At 38.6% G+C, this 15,832-nt stretch overlaps 1 protein-coding gene and 1 long non-coding RNA gene across 2 annotated transcripts in view; one reads left to right on the top strand and one right to left on the bottom strand.

The window, feature by feature from the left end:
- CDK19 (cyclin dependent kinase 19) overlaps positions 1-15,832 on the bottom strand; it is a 136,282-nt gene that overhangs the window by 61,140 nt on the left and 59,310 nt on the right. The window contains exon 4 of the mRNA XM_064447463.1: positions 10,382-10,522. Within this exon, the coding sequence (XP_064303533.1) occupies positions 10,382-10,522 (141 nt within the window). The remainder of the gene's footprint in view (positions 1-10,381; positions 10,523-15,832) is intronic.
- LOC135312613 (uncharacterized) lies at positions 68-14,374 on the top strand. The gene is made up of 3 exons (XR_010372230.1): positions 68-123; positions 5,329-5,390; positions 14,284-14,374. It is a non-coding gene; the product is annotated as an uncharacterized LOC135312613 (long non-coding RNA).

Here is a 15,832-nt window from a genome sequence, read left to right as displayed (position 1 = left end):
GATCAAAGATGGTTAATTTAAACACAAGACAATCTGCAACGTTATTGCAACATCTAAGTAGATCAGTAATAACTACAGTATGCTTGCAAATGAAGAGAAGCGCACAAGAGAAAGCACAAGATGGTAAGTAACATGAAGAACAAATGCAGCATTGTAATTTTTTCTTGATTATATGTTGTTACATTAGTCGCCTTCATTGATTTTAACCACTTCTTTTAACCTTCATTAATTTCTACTATTATAAATATGAACATGTCAACAATGTGGTGCCAACCTCTGTAGCCTTATTCAGAAGGGGCAATGAGTCCAAACAGAATTAATTTGACAGACACACTTGTAGCCTATCCCATTACGCCAAGGGTACCTTCTCCAACACAAAAAAAGTGGTAAGTCTTTTACAAAAGAAAAACTTTTAAAAGCTTCTTCTGAACTTTGCATTTTTCATTTAGAACTCAAAACCCAGTTTATTCACTCCAAAGAGTCACCTGTACCAGTAAGCTAAATACATCAAGTATTTACTAGAAACCTTCATACAGGGGATGGTATCTGAATTGGGGCTATTAGGAAAGATTACATTTTGCTTCTGTTTTTCCTGTATCCGGGAAAAAAACCAAATAAATTCTAGAATTACTTTAATACTTTTGCTTCCTTCTCACCCTTTTTCCACCTCAGGAAAAGAGATATGAAGCTCACAGGAGCCATATGTCATCTGTAGACTTTAGCAGCAAAACGCAGCCAAAAGAACATTAAATCAGTCCCTTTGTTTCTTCTGACTCATCTGAATTTATATCCAGTCAGGGTTTTATGGGTAGAAGCTTGTTTCAGAACCTGAGGTAAAACATTTTTCTTCAACTGTAATTATTTTTATTAGTAAAAATTAATCTACAAACATCTTCTTAATACCCTTGCCACAAACCAAAAGGTATGCATTAGTCAGTCTCAGAAAAATTGCTGCTTCCATGCACTCAGTAGAGGTAATGCTCTGCACACGTCTTCATACACCTTTCTAAATCACGTGAAGATTGGTTTTTACAACTGAAAGAGAAAAGCACAGTTCTGAGTAATGAGAAATGCACCATTTTTTACTAGGTGCTCCTCAAAATATGTCTAATATTTAAATAGAAAAAGAAAAAAGAGACAAGAATAGGCTGATAAAACTCAGTTTGCTATTCAGCATGTAAAGTTTCTGGATCATTTATCTGTCTAGAAGCACATAACCATATACATACACATATAACCACCCACATACTGTTGTTCCTCAGCAGTAAATGAAAAAGTGTATCTTCTCGTTAAAGAGATACGGAAGAGGAAAAATATGTTAACCTTTTGGCTAATAAATACAAATAACTTTCTAAAGTCATCATGGAGTCTAATCTCCTGAAATACGTAGGTTTAGCTTGCATCTCCCTTCTTCTGGGAAATCTGCAAGCTGAGTATGACCATCCCTAAGGTTCTCTGACATGCTGGAAAGTCCCCTTCACCCCTAAGAGATCATGCAGATGGAATAATAAAGGATTAAGAGGCCCAAACCCATACACAGCTTGGGAAAATGTCAGTCGGGAGTGTGTGTCCCTACACATCCGTGCACCTTTCCCATGCGTGGGGACACACGCGCGCGCACACACGCGATGACACAGAATGGTGAGGATTACTATTACAGTGTTTTTAAAAAGTTTAAAGAAACTGGCAGACAGGTTGACTCGTTATTTATTTACGGGAGGTGTGTGTGCACCCAAATGGGTGAACGGGGCCAAGAAGCTTTTCAAGCCAGTGCAAAATTACTGGCAGAAGGCAGGACCCAACAGTTCTGCATTCCTGCGCAGCAGCTGCTTGTCAAGGGAAGGATGCATGAACCTATGTCTAAATTACTTTTTATATCAGCACAAAAAAAGTCCATTTTTAGAATTGTTGGTTAAAGGGGAGTTTCCCACACTCGTCGTTTTACATTTTATCTTTCAAACCCACAGTTCACTTGCTTAGCAAAATGCAAGTGGGACATTTAAAAACAACCTCAGTTCTGTTGCTTTTTGGGTAGCTTTTCTCATAATTTATTGGCCTGGAAAATGTTGGGAGGGCACACGGAGGCAGAGAAGAGTCTAGTTAAATACCATAAACTAGTAATAATAAGTGTCAAGAGACTCTTCTCATTTTTCAAAGGCTTTGACATGAAAGCAGAAGTAAAAAGTCAGTACGCACTTAACAAAATTTTAAGAAATTTTCTGGTGCCTTCATACAACATGCAATTCATTTTAATTCTCAGTCTCCGTTAATACTTCCAGCTCATTAGAGTATCAAACAACAAAAAGAAATACTTAACTACATAAACAACCCATGTTATACTGTTTTCACTCAAAGACTTCATAGCACATAAAGCAGTAAGCTACAAATTATACTCAAATAGCTAACAGATTGGGAAACAGAGACAAAGACAGGTTAAGTGAGCTGTGTAATGTGGCAGCAAAGTTCCAGAGCAGAGATCAGTCACAGGTCCATGTTAAGAGATTGCAGATTTACACACTGGCTAGGGGAGGATTACTATCAGAAAATAATGACTGTTGTTTTCATTAATCCCTAAACTGAAAGACAACTGGTCAACTAAATATCTGAAAAATGTTGGAGCTTTATTTAATATAACTGAATTACCAATAATTTAGTAAAATGTTGGTATTCCATACAAACATCACGACGGAGCATTTAAAATACACATTCTGAATAAGTCAATGATAAATGTTTGGGGGTTTTTTAAATCGCAAATTATCAGAGTTAGAGGATGAAAGAATAATTAGTTTAATCATTTCTGAATAGGCTGTGCCTTTGAGGGAGGCAGAAGTTGCCGATTCCCACAGAAAGTCATGTCTGGCCCTTTCAGTCTGGGCTTTCCCTTTCTCCTTTATTTCTGACAGAAGAAAACCCACAGTCTCCAGACAGCTATGGTTTCCAGACAACCCTGAGAGAGAACAACTACTGCATTGTCTACTACACAGCGCTCCACAAGAGATGCGGACATGGAGCACTGGAGAAGACAACTTGCCCAGACTGCAATCATGGCCAGCCAGAACTGGCACTGGTCACCACATGGGCGCCTTGTGGCTCTGCTAAAGATTTACCCTTGGAAAGATACTAGGTTTACTGTTACTGCAGCAGCCAGATATTCAGGGGAGCTGTTAAAAAGCCCGATCCTGGGAGCTCACATGTCTGATGATCCTAAAGACTGTCTATAGACATTCACTACGTAAACAGGTATACAGAGTCAAAATTGTATCAAACCTCAGCTGCCTGCTATGTCCTTCCACCAAAACTGCCCAGATTAGCACTTCATAAATTCTGCAAGTGGCAGAAGCGCACAGACACTCCATAATCCACTCCGGGAAGAAACGCAAACTGATTAGCTTAAGCACTCAATGAAAAGATCTTCTACAGACAACATAGTGAAGCGAACTACAGTATGCATATATGATCTCCTCCTGCTTTAAAAGACAAGGGTATGGTAATAAAAGTGCTGGAGATGGAAAACCAGTGGCCAAGTCTTCACCACAGTTGGATTCCTCCTCCCTCCTGCCTTTAGTGAAATTAGAGTGAAAAGGTTGATTTAGAAAAAAAGGGTTACACTGAAAAAACCACATGTGGATATGGAAGCTTCAACAGCTTAGCCCACTCAGCAGCTGAAGAGTCAAGGAAGGGCCAGCTCAAGTAAGATTCGGGCCTGACTAGAATGATGGGGTGTGAGATCACAGAAACCCTGGAAAAAGCAAATCTTGGCTACCAGTGAGGAAGTGATGCATGGTGTTGCAGGGCATGTACACAGAGATGGCTGATAGAGCTGCAGGAAGACTTACATTGGCTGCTCTTGCTTTCTCCATTAGCTGTGCCTTCTGGAAAAAAAATATCCACCTTGGCTTCAGTTTCCCACTGTAACTCCTTTTACTTGTTTTTCTTCCCCATCTTCTACTTCTATCCAGTAATACAAGCCACAAAATCAATTACCGTCTCCGCTCTGTTGATGTAGCTATCAGCTTCAAAGCTCTAAAACATTTGCTGCCTTTCTAAGTGACAAAAACAATCCTTATAGTTTTTGCTACAACCACCTTTCTTCACTGAATACCACCATAAGAGCTGTCTTACAGTGTATAAGGGCCCTACATCAAGAATTTGCGTCAGGATTTAGTCACTTGGTTGCAGAAATCTGCCACATTACCACCTATTCTCTTCCACAGCGGAAGTAAGAAAAGCACCCTTTTCTTGCAATTGCTGTTCGTATTTGCTTTAAATGCCAAGGAAGGTGCATTTATACTGACATCATAGACTGTACACTGGAGGACCTGAGAAACAGGCGCGCTCTGCTTTCTGCCACTGGCAAAAACATTATTTCAAACAACTGTAATTACATTCTTCAAAAAAACACAACTCAAAACACCAAATCTTAGATTTCTTATGTTGAGAAGCTTCAGGTGCTCACTTTGTTCCTACTGGCCAAATCTAGGCACCCAAAAATTAACAGGTACTAAAATGGCTAAGGAGGAAGAAGATTACTGATCATACACTTAACACTGCCATCAGAATAGGACAATGTCACTGAAAATGGAAGCCTACCCTTCCCTTTTGTCCCATGCTTGTTGTCCTGGTTTCAGCTGGGATAGAGGTCATTTTCTTCCTAGTAGCTGGTATAGTGCTGCATTTCGGATTTAGGATGAGAATAACGTTGAGAACATACCGATGTTTTAGTTGTTGCCGAGCAGTGCTTACGCTAGTCAAGGACTTTTTTCAGCTTCCCACGCTCTGCCAGGTGCACGAGAAGCCGGGCAGGGAGGGGGCACAGCCAGGACAGCTGATCCAGACTGGCCAAAGGGATATTCCATACCATATGATGTTATGCTCAGTATATAAGTTTGCCTAGGGGGCAGCAGTCACTGGTCAGGAACAGACATTGGTCAGCAGGTGGTGAGCAGTTGCATTATGCATCATTTACCTTTTATATTCTTTTATCATCATTATTATTACTATTATTTTCCCTTCCTTTTCTGTCCTATTAAGCTGTCTTTATCTCAACCCACAAATTTTACTTTTTTTTCCCCCCAATCCTCTCCCCCATCCCACTGAGGCAAGGGTAAGGATAAGTGAACAGCTATATGGTGTTTAGTTGCCTGCCGATTTAAACCACAACACTTCTCCACTTGGCTCCCACACATATATCCATCTTGCCTATGTATTCACCATACATAAGCATTTGTGTAATTGTGTGCTGAATCTGATCAGAGAACAAACTCGCATACAGATCAGCCTTTTCTTTGTGAGTCTAATTTTAACTCATGTTAGTTTTCCAACCCCCAGCTTGGAGGAGGAAGAGAAGCACAGCAGATCAGAGAGGAGGCAGCACGCCTTCTTCTGCAACAGTAAGTTATACATCCAAACCTGCCCAGGGAATCACCCCATCTACAATCTCCCCTCTGTCTCATTTATTCTTTAGGCACCTAAATCTTTTCCTAAACAAATAGATCATTAGAGTGAAAAGGAATTTTTTTTGAAATCTCTACAACATTAAGACTCACAGGCACCTTTTGTTCTATCAGAACATGTTAACTCTGCCCTCTGAGTGTAAATCAAAATTGTGAGTCCAAAGGTGTGTCTAATGTGGAGTCTTTTCACCTATATCACTGTTGTTCCATCTATGAGACTGTTGCTGTAAACTAATCTCTTTAATTAGTAAAACAACATAAGCTGTCAATTTAAACATTCTAGAGCTGTAGAGGGGCAATAGCAGAGGAACTGGGAAATTTGTAGTCACAAATATTTAAAATTATAATCAATACACTTGAGAAATTTGGCTCATTTTACAAAGTTAGTTTACACAACTATTGCAATGAGCAAGTTCCTGATTTCAGAATGCTGAAAGCAACTATTTAACACAATCCTGGGGCTGGGGGGTGGGGTGGGGGTGGAGGGAATCTTAGTTTCTCTAGCAAGTTTGATTTCCAACATTCATTTGCAAACCAGAAGTTTTCTCTAGTACTCTGCTTAAAGTTATTAAATACTCAAGGATGTAAGCGGTATCTTAAATTAATTCCTCAGTATGGTTTCTGTGCACTTAAAACACCTCATAGATAATACCTCCTTCCAGGAAAATCTGTCCTATTACAAATAGAAATTGTTTTTACCAAGTTCTAAAGGAAATAGTCTCTGCCTCCTTTTGACCTTAAGCAACTAACATCAACTACAGAAGGGTTATTAGCACAAGAAAATGTGCCAAAATCCTTTCTGTTGTGAACATGAACACAGACTGCGAACACTGTATGGAAGATCTCCGCTTTCAGACAACTCTGCAAAGTAAGGCCTTTGCTGAATGTTCCTGTATAATCTAAAGAATTCTAATTTGGGGGAGCAGGCATCAAAGATATTATAATACCCTTGAATACTGCACTCCACATGCTGCATCTTCTAACTTTCTATTGACTCAAGGTACGAAGCACAATTTTAGATCTCCTTCAACTGGACAGCCCACAGTGTATACAGAGCACTTTAAGAAACAAAAGCTTAGTACAAAGAAGTCCTTTCTCTAATATTTATCTATATTAACCTCTTGTTTATAATGAAATGCCCAGCACCTAGCAGAGCCAGGAAAGCCTCCCTCCTCTCACATGTGGGATTCAGGAGTGCTGCTATGTTGAAAAGGCAAAACAATCATTGCTCAACAACATGCAACCCAGCAACAAAATGCCATTCCAAAGGGCTTGATAGGAGAACAAGCATATGGATTTTTACGGACTTAAGTCAACTCCAAGGTGTACAAACTGACTCAATGCTATTCAAAGAAACCAAAACTCTTAATGTTCCTGTCCCATATTCTATACTGGTTTGAATCTTGCAGTAAAGAAAGTTACTGCTTCATATTTTTAAACTGACAGGAATTCACAGCTTAGCCAAAAAATGCACCTAAAAAGCCACTTAGCACCTTTAAGCTACTTTCAGGATAAGAAAACCAGAGGCAAAATAACCCCAGTGTTACAATAAATTAAAATATACACTAAATTATTTTCGTATTTCTAGAATTACAAGCGTAAGAGTATTTGGTGTTATAATTTGCCTCATTTTGGGCACTTACCTAAACTTGGACATGTGTTAGAAGAGTTTAAGCTGACATAAGTCTTGGATCAGAAGAGATTAAAGGTAAACAGAGGTTATACTGATTTAGAACGACAATTTAGTTCAATCTTTTAAAAACACTTGCACTTTCATCTAAAAATTTAAAAGGTGCATTTTAACAATAGAATAATCTGATCTAATGGCAGATGATGCCAGAATGACCTGTTCAGCTTCCTGCCACCATCTCCAGCCTCACGCTGCTTCCGCACCAGCTCCTGCGCACTTGCAAGCTCCCAGTGAGATCCCTCAGGTAGCTTATCCTGCAGAAAATGAGCTCTGCAGGAGAAGGGTGAATGCTTTGTGCAGGTTTAACTCCCTGATCGAGCTCATCACCAGTCAGGTGAGTGTCACCCACCAGGCCATTATAATGGGTAGCAATGTCTAGTGGTAGTGAAGAGGGGAACAAGGCTGTCTCCTTGTGGTAGAAACCACCCCCTATCTCAGCCCAAGGACAGGACATGTATTGCAAGTCTGCAAGTTCACATTGTTCACCAGTTTTATTACTCTGTCATGCTTTTGCCAGCTACTGCCTATCTTAAAAATAAGTGTAACAATTTTAAGGTATCTAAAAATATGGTTCCATTGAGAATCAGAGTTTTTCCAAAAAGCATATTTGGTATTCTAGCTTCTTTTAAAACTCTTTGATTTAATACAGTACTAAATTCAGATTTAAGCAACATTCTTCAAACACCTCCAAACAAGTACTATCACAAATACCTAACCTCCCATGTTTCTGTTTTTCCATTGCAACATTTGTTAAATAAATTCTAAAGGCCATTTACATGGCTCAGGAGAATTTGGCTATTATTATAAATATTCTTGGAGAAACTACATTTTTTTTTTAAAGCAATGAAATAAGCATAACATGACTTTTATGGATGTCACCATCTTTGGTCTACATCCAAAAGCATACTAAAAATAGTAAGAAGAAAGTTATATTAAACCAGGAAAGTACAAGGTGTCTCGATGCAAAATACTGGTTTACATAAAACAGAAGGATATTTTTCCAGTGGATGTAAATTAAAACAGCTAAGAATAATAAAAAAAAAACCAGACAAACTGCCCCTCATCTTAAGATGACTCTGAAGAGTTGGTGTTTACATATTATACAAGAAACTGATCCCAGTTAAATCATGCCTGAGGTACCATCCTTAGAATCAAAAATCACAATTACGAGCATATGAATAAAAATTAGAGATATGTGAAATTTTTGGTTAACTGAGAATTTAAATTGGTTACTAGATGATTACATTAACTCCTAACTGTATGAGTAGACAGGACACATCCAAAATAACACATTACTGTGTTCAAGATAGAAAATAACTATGTGAAATATCTGAAATTCTTCAGAAATCCACAATAATTTTTAAAAAGGCAAAAGATTCTGAATACACCTTTAAATCACCAGAGTACCAAAGCAATTTTTAAAATAGCTTCCTTTCTCTCACTGAGGTATCCCAGAATCCATTAGCTTTAATTTATTTGCATACCAAGCACACATTAAGACTTCACAAATTTCTGTTCTTCTCCCTTCTTAATTACGCCAACATCAATCAAGCACTATCATTCAGGTGTCATGAAAAATAGTCGCCTTTTTTGTAACAGCAGCCATCACCTCCCAGAGTTCCAAGAGAAAAGACAGAGACATTAGGCACCAGTTTTCTGCAACACATCAACAACCGATAAGACCTGTAAAGTAGCAGCACTAGTCATGCAAAACAGCTGGTGCTGCAGGCGGGAAATAGCATCACCAGCAAGAAAATTCTCTAGGGTATTTGTTGTTATTATTATCCTAGATATCATCTTGTATTTCCTATCAAGATACCAAGTGCATGTATGCCATCTGAGTGTATATATATTTAATAGTTCCATGAACACATACATTTCCTTTAAACACAGCTGAATATAGACTTTTCAGGTGTTCCTTCTCAAGCTGTATCTAACTACATCTCAGCACTCTGCCAAAGCAACAGCTGCCTCCTTAGGAAAGTAGTACATGTAGCATGAAAATCAGGGTTGTACGTGCTTCCTACTTTTGCTCATGGCTACTATTCCAAAGGCAAAAAAAAAAACCCCAACCACAAAAATATACTAATATCTGGAATTTAACAGAAACATTGACAATAAATATCATGGAGCAGGGTAAAAAAATGATCCATACCAAAACCCGAAACCTACTTCTGCCCACTGTTATTGGGCATTATGACAAATATTAAATAAAATTTATTTCAGAAGATGTCTGTGACCTGTGTCCAGGACTGCCTTATGGTTATTCATATCTTTTCTTAAAAGATTTGCTCTTCACCCAAAAACTAATACAAGCCCCTAGTTACTATTAAAGATTCAGGAACAATCTGTGTCTCACAAAACGTAGCGATTATAAGTTTCTGCACATGCATCCCTATTTTGACCTACTGGAGCAATGATGAAACACAACCAAATAAAAGCAGTGGCTTTATAGACAGATTACACTGCCTCTCCTACCATACCTACTACTGATGTTGCAACAGCACAACTATTAGAACAGATTTGGCATATTAACCATCATGTTTGTCTCATGCCAAAAATTCTAGTTACAATGCAAGTGGCAGCAAGCACTATACCCGTATTAGTATTATTGTTTTTGCAACCCTTGGTAGCGCTTCGCTTGAGTACAAGGAGTGGTGGGAAACCTTAAGGAAAACAGGGTAAATAAAGACAAGGCAACTGACTGCCCTTGTAATCTCTAATCAACTTAAAGAGCCACTTCAGGTCATGAGAAATTTCAAGATGACAACTCTTTCATAGTTCTCTTCCCACGGTCAGAAAAAAATACCACATGGAAAAGAAATACTCTATGAAGAGGCTACTCTTTCACTGGCTTTTATGTTAACTTACACATAAGCCAAACAATGTCCAAGGGTATCAATCACTTTCCTACTTAAATGACTTTTCAAAGTTATGCACAAACTTATAAGAATGTTCAACCAACATATATCAGCTGGCCCATGTACTGTTTTCAGATATTGATATATGCAATCTTTTTACCGGATCTAGCATCATTGTCTGAGCTCAGATGACTCAGATAAAAACAATGTGAAAACATAGTTTGTTTTCATGTTTGAAGTCTCCATTGGTCTCCTGCAACAATAACAGGAAAAGCTGTACGGATCGATATGCAAGATTACTAATAGGGGCTTTTCTTCCCCTACCCAACAACATGCACGTGCAACTTTCTTAACCAGGTAATACACGCAGTACTTACCAGATCCCTGTGAAGCACCCAGTTTGCATGGAGGTAATGGATTCCATCGAGAATCTGGTAGAGTAGGGATTTAACCATAGATCTTGGCAACTGCATGGGCTTTTTGTTTGCTTTTGAGGCACGGTGAAACTTGATAATATGCTAGAAATGAAACAAGTAGAAACAAGAAGCATGTTAGATAAGTGGAAAGGTTTTTTGTTGTGTTGGGTTTTTTTTAAGCTATTAACACGAAATAATGGAATGAAATACGAAGTTTGTTGAACTTTGCAATAAAAAGTAATAGCGATGGGCTCACAATTTTCTTAAATTGTTTTTATTCTCTGAGTTACTTTAAAAAACAGCTGTCAAGCTTTTGTTAATATCTAAAGACTGGCTACTTACCTCCAGTAAAGTATCTTAGACGTTCTCCTCCCTCCCTCCTCCCCATTTGGGATCCTCTTAGCCTCACAGCTGCTAGAGCAGAAGCTTCCAAACCAGCAGTATCTACCAGAAAGAGGACCACTCTCTATGCTTTCACATCTTTCCTCCTCCTCTCCAAAAATACCCAGGCAGAGTGCTTGAACTACTTTACTGCTCCCCCGATAAATGAAAATCCCAGGTAGAGAGAGACTAAATAAATATTCAAATAAATATTTATGGAGGAGGAAGGGAAACTCCAAAAACCCCACACCACAACATTAGACTAAGATCATGTGCAGACATCTAAAAATGGTTATATTCTCACTTTGAAGTTTTGGTTGCATACTTCATTGATGATGACAAGCTAGTGGTTCTTGGATTACAGAAGTCAGTCAGCCCACTAGATAACAAATACTGCTTGAAAAACACAGAACGCAGAAAGGGACCCCAGCATTAGTCAGTTGAAGGAATGAAAAAAATCATTAAAAGATTGCTGAGTATCATAAATTATTCATAAACTAATTAATATTTATTGTAAAATCAATGTGGAGGTGATGTGTTAGGTTTGGTTTTGCTACCCCATACAAGAAATAAAGTGGGGTGAGGCCCTTCTACCTTTGCAATCCTCAGACATGGTGGTGCTATGCATGGCACAAACCCAATCTTAACATATTGCCATTCAGCAAACAACTAAATCCATTTATTCAGCTTAAAAAAAAAATCTCCTTTTTGAAGGCGATTCAAAGAAGCATCTCAAATAACAAAGTAGTTTTCAATTATATGCTTTTTGAAAGACAGAAATAATAAAGGCAGTTTGCATTTTTACTAAAAGCGATTCAAAATGCTAATCCGTAGAGTGACAAGACTACTAATTACCCAACTCTTTAAATAGCATTTGCCTAGTTCAAGATCATCTCTCTCCCCAGGTCAAAGAGGTAGCCAATGCTTTCATTAGATGTCTGCTCCTTCCACCACCATCCCCCTGCCAAGTTTGTCACTACTGTTCCCAATGAAAATGGTAACGGGTTAATGTTTCCTCATGGTAAACGCTACCTCTGGCTGTCACCAATACTTCAGCTACTGTCAAGTTGTACTTAGCAAAGGTGTAGACAGTATCATTTAAAGAGAAATTAAAAAAAAGTACAAAACACCCCAAATTAATCAGAACAAGGGCCTGCTTACTCCCTATCAGCAGCAGTGTTCCCAGTGATGGCTGTATATTAAAAAGCAATATAAAAGAAATCTACAGGATTACCAGTTTTTAATATACAAATGAGGATTAGTAAACAAACCAAGCTCTTAGTACTTGATCCTTTAATTATGCAGTCACTCTGAAAACTATAATGGAAAGCCTTAATGGATCATTTCCTTAGAAAAGTTTTTTCTTGTCATGTCACAAGAATATCCTGTGCCAAAAGTTCAGCTGGGAGTCCCTACCTTCCAGTACTGCACAATGCTCACCAGATCATGACCTTCATGTGTAATTACAAGAGGATTTATAAAGCAGTTACAATACCACAAACCCCAAACATACTGTGTATTAATACACAGTAAGAAAAAATACAGGAGCAAAGGTCACAACACAGAGACCCATAAATCCAGCTCAGCCCTTTTTCAGGATGCATGTAATCACTTAAAGGGATTTCTATACACATTTAAAAACTGAGTGGTATCCACACAGAATATTATTCCTTATAATAAAGGCATATAGAAAATGAAACTGAAAAGCGACTCATAGGACACAGCTAACCACAGATGTGTTAAGGAGGAACACTCTGCCTCTGGCCCTACCACAGCGCCTCGGCTACCTCTTGAGGAAGGGGGCATGACAGCACCAGGCTGGTGCCCTCTCATTTCTGCCCCCGCCCTCCCAAAGGATTGGGAACCCTGCCAAAGGTTTTGTCCTGTGAGAAACTAAAGGACTGAGCAGATGCTTAAAGCAATAGAAGAACATGTTCAAGAGCAAGCTACTAGTATGCCAGGGCCATCCATTAGATTGGCAAAGCAAAGCTTACACCAGGGTGCAGGAGGGGAAGGTTTCCGGCAGTGACTCAAAGCAGCAGCATCCCTCTTTCTTCCTCTTGTTCCACAGGAACACCTAGGTGAACTTTTGAGGCAGATAACCTGCCCTTACGCTGAGCTTTAGGTATGCAAGTTACCTCTAAACCAGAGCTAGCACAACTAAATCAGCACAGCACTAAGCTAAGTTACCCAACCAGACTTGCCAGCTGAGGCTCACCACCACCACCACACAAAGCTGGCTCACACTCCAGGAGACAGCAAAGCTTGCTCTTACCTGCCTCTGAAATACCACTTAGGCACATCCTAAATCATACCGGCTCTGATGTTGATTTGTCCCAGTCAGAAAGGCTAAGAAAGCACACTCCTTTCTTGGAGGAGTTCTTGAATTGCAGAAGTGAAGTAAAACTGAGTTTTGCTTTAAGCAAGCAATATCACCATTAGACAAAATTCAGTTTCCTACAAAAGCAAATAAAAGGTATTTTTGCCAACTTAGTCTACAGAAGTTTATCTTCGTCAAATCGCAGACTTCACCCATCACAGTTTAGATTAGAGAACTGAACAAAAATTAAACTAAACACATACTGCAGGGCCATATAGTACAGGGAACTGAAAAGCTGAATTTGCCTCACACCATTGGAATGAATCCGTAGTGCTCGTGACTAAGACCTACCCTCAAGCGTTTTGTAAAAAAAGCAGTTCATCGAATTTATTATATGCAGCTAGCCATATGAAGAAAGACCAACACACAGAACCAACACTAAACAGCAATTTTAACAGCACTGTCCATCTAAGAAACAGAAGGGCAAATAGGTGCCACTGCTGAACAGCATCTCTTCTGCTGGAGGCAGCAAGCCCAAGCTTTGTCTTATTTCTTTATGTTTTCAGAATTGTATCTATATGGCCCTAGCACTGTTGTGGGAAACTATTCTTCAACATAAAAAACTGTATCAATAAATAGATGAAAAAGAGCATTAGAACAGAAATAAATGAATGGTCATAACAATTTCACAAAAGTTTGAGGTCTGCCAGATCAGGTGTACAGTAAGCTCAAAAGCAAAGGATGCCATACCAGCACAGCTGTGCTAAAGGAATTTTTTTTTTTACCTTGAGCAATTCTGCTGTCTTCAGCTATGGCAGGGAGATGTGCTCTTTCCATGTCAAAACATTTAATAGTTAATGGTTTAAATCCAAGACCTCAGGTGTAGAAATGGGTGCAGGTGCCAGTACAAACTAGGACATTCTTTATACATAACCGCACTATGCAAGTGGATACGGCATTCTCTACTAGCTTCACTTCCTGAATAGTGCCAAAGTGCATCCTCAAGTACAGCATGTAACAGCCATAAACTTAGACCTAGTAAAGGTATCGAATAATTTACAGAAATTGTTACCTGCATTTCCCATTTCCCAGACAACTGCCTTAACTGCTAGGCTTCAAAACCCCACTCCTCCTTTCTCTCATTCAATCAATCTTGTTGCAGAATAGCACAGGATCAAGACTGTCCCATGAAACAGGAATTTGAATCCTGACAGGTATGAAGGCCATTCTGCATCTCTCTCCAGGAACCAGAAGTTGTGCTTGGACATTGCAGCTTCTTGCTCAAGTTCTTTGCTGAACCTTACCCCTAATGGATAACCATTAAGAACAAAACATGAGGACCTCCACAACCCAGTCAAGTCAGAAGCATGTTTGTAGTAAGATGACAAGCAGACAGAGGGTCAAAAGCTTTAGCATTCTCCATATCCTTTTCACTGTCACTCCCTAAAGATTCCTGTATTCTGTATAATTCTTGTATTCTGATGGACCACCTGGCCACAAAAGCTGGAAAACACCTAGACACATTCAGCAAAAGTTTAAGGAAGCCTTAATTGTCAGTGCGCACTATACCAGTCACATGCTACAGAACAGAAACCCATCCCCAACATTAACCAGCCATAATTTCATTTTAATTAGCTCATTAGAACACTGTAGGTGCAGGCTCCCCTTCTGATATATCTAAGATGCTTCAAAACTAAAGAAGAATGCTTGTCATACAAGGTAAATGAAACTTCAAGCAATATTCAAATCTATTCAGCAGAAGTAGCCAAGCCACCTTCCCTTCCCATGCAACCGTATTTTCAGATTCTCAGATCTTAAAAACATGCTGCCACTGATTGGACCCAATAAACATAGTGAGCCAATTAGGTATTCAGTTTGAGAATAAAAATAATGTAAAATATTTCTATTGCTTTTGTGTATTTTGTTTTAACCTCAAATAAGGCATCAACTTTGTGGCAGTGGCTTTAAGTCTCTATTCTAAATTAAATTAATACTTCATTAACCAATGTTAAAGTATAAATTTATTAACGTTCTAGAAAAGTAATGAAGCTTCCAGAGGCTTGCAATAATTTTCTGTTTGCAACATCTGGAACTATTGGTTTTATTTATTAACTGTATAGTCCCAATTTTCTACTTCAAAAAACATAATAGAATTGAAGGAAAAAAAACCAGATGAACCAGCTTATTTCAGCAAGACCATTTTAGCTTTAGCAAAGCCAAGACCATATAAATGATAATAAACAAGTGAAACAGAGCTAAGCATTCCAAAAGAAAGTATAGTGGTGACTCATGAAACAGTACTCAATCTAGTAGCTTGTCTACCTTCTATGTTACTTAATGTGTTGAAATTGGTTTGAAAATTGGCTGATGACGACCATGTACATTTTCTAAATTCTCCACCAAAAACAAAGTAAAACATAATGCATGACAACATAGAGCAACCTCATTTAATTTGTTCCATTAATATCTCTAGTTTTTACCCTGCTTCCAATGAAGTCAATCTGATGCAAACATACTGTTTTTGTCATCCCATTCCCAATTCCAAGAATTGCTGTTCAGTATGACAGTGGTTAAACCAAACCAAAACAAAAACCCACAAAAACCACAACAAACAAGTCAGACCTGGAAAGTTTTCATGGAAGTAAGAAGCCAGCTAAAGGAGAGATTTTACGCATGTCTGACTAAATGAAGTTACAGTAAGAGCTCTTACC

This window comes from Phalacrocorax carbo, chromosome 3 (genome assembly GCF_963921805.1).
Source record: "Phalacrocorax carbo chromosome 3, bPhaCar2.1, whole genome shotgun sequence".
In the NCBI taxonomy this organism is placed as follows: Eukaryota; Metazoa; Chordata; class Aves; order Suliformes; family Phalacrocoracidae; genus Phalacrocorax; species Phalacrocorax carbo.
The sequence above is the reverse complement of the archived record's forward strand: the minus strand, read 5'-3'. Positions and strand labels throughout refer to the sequence as shown.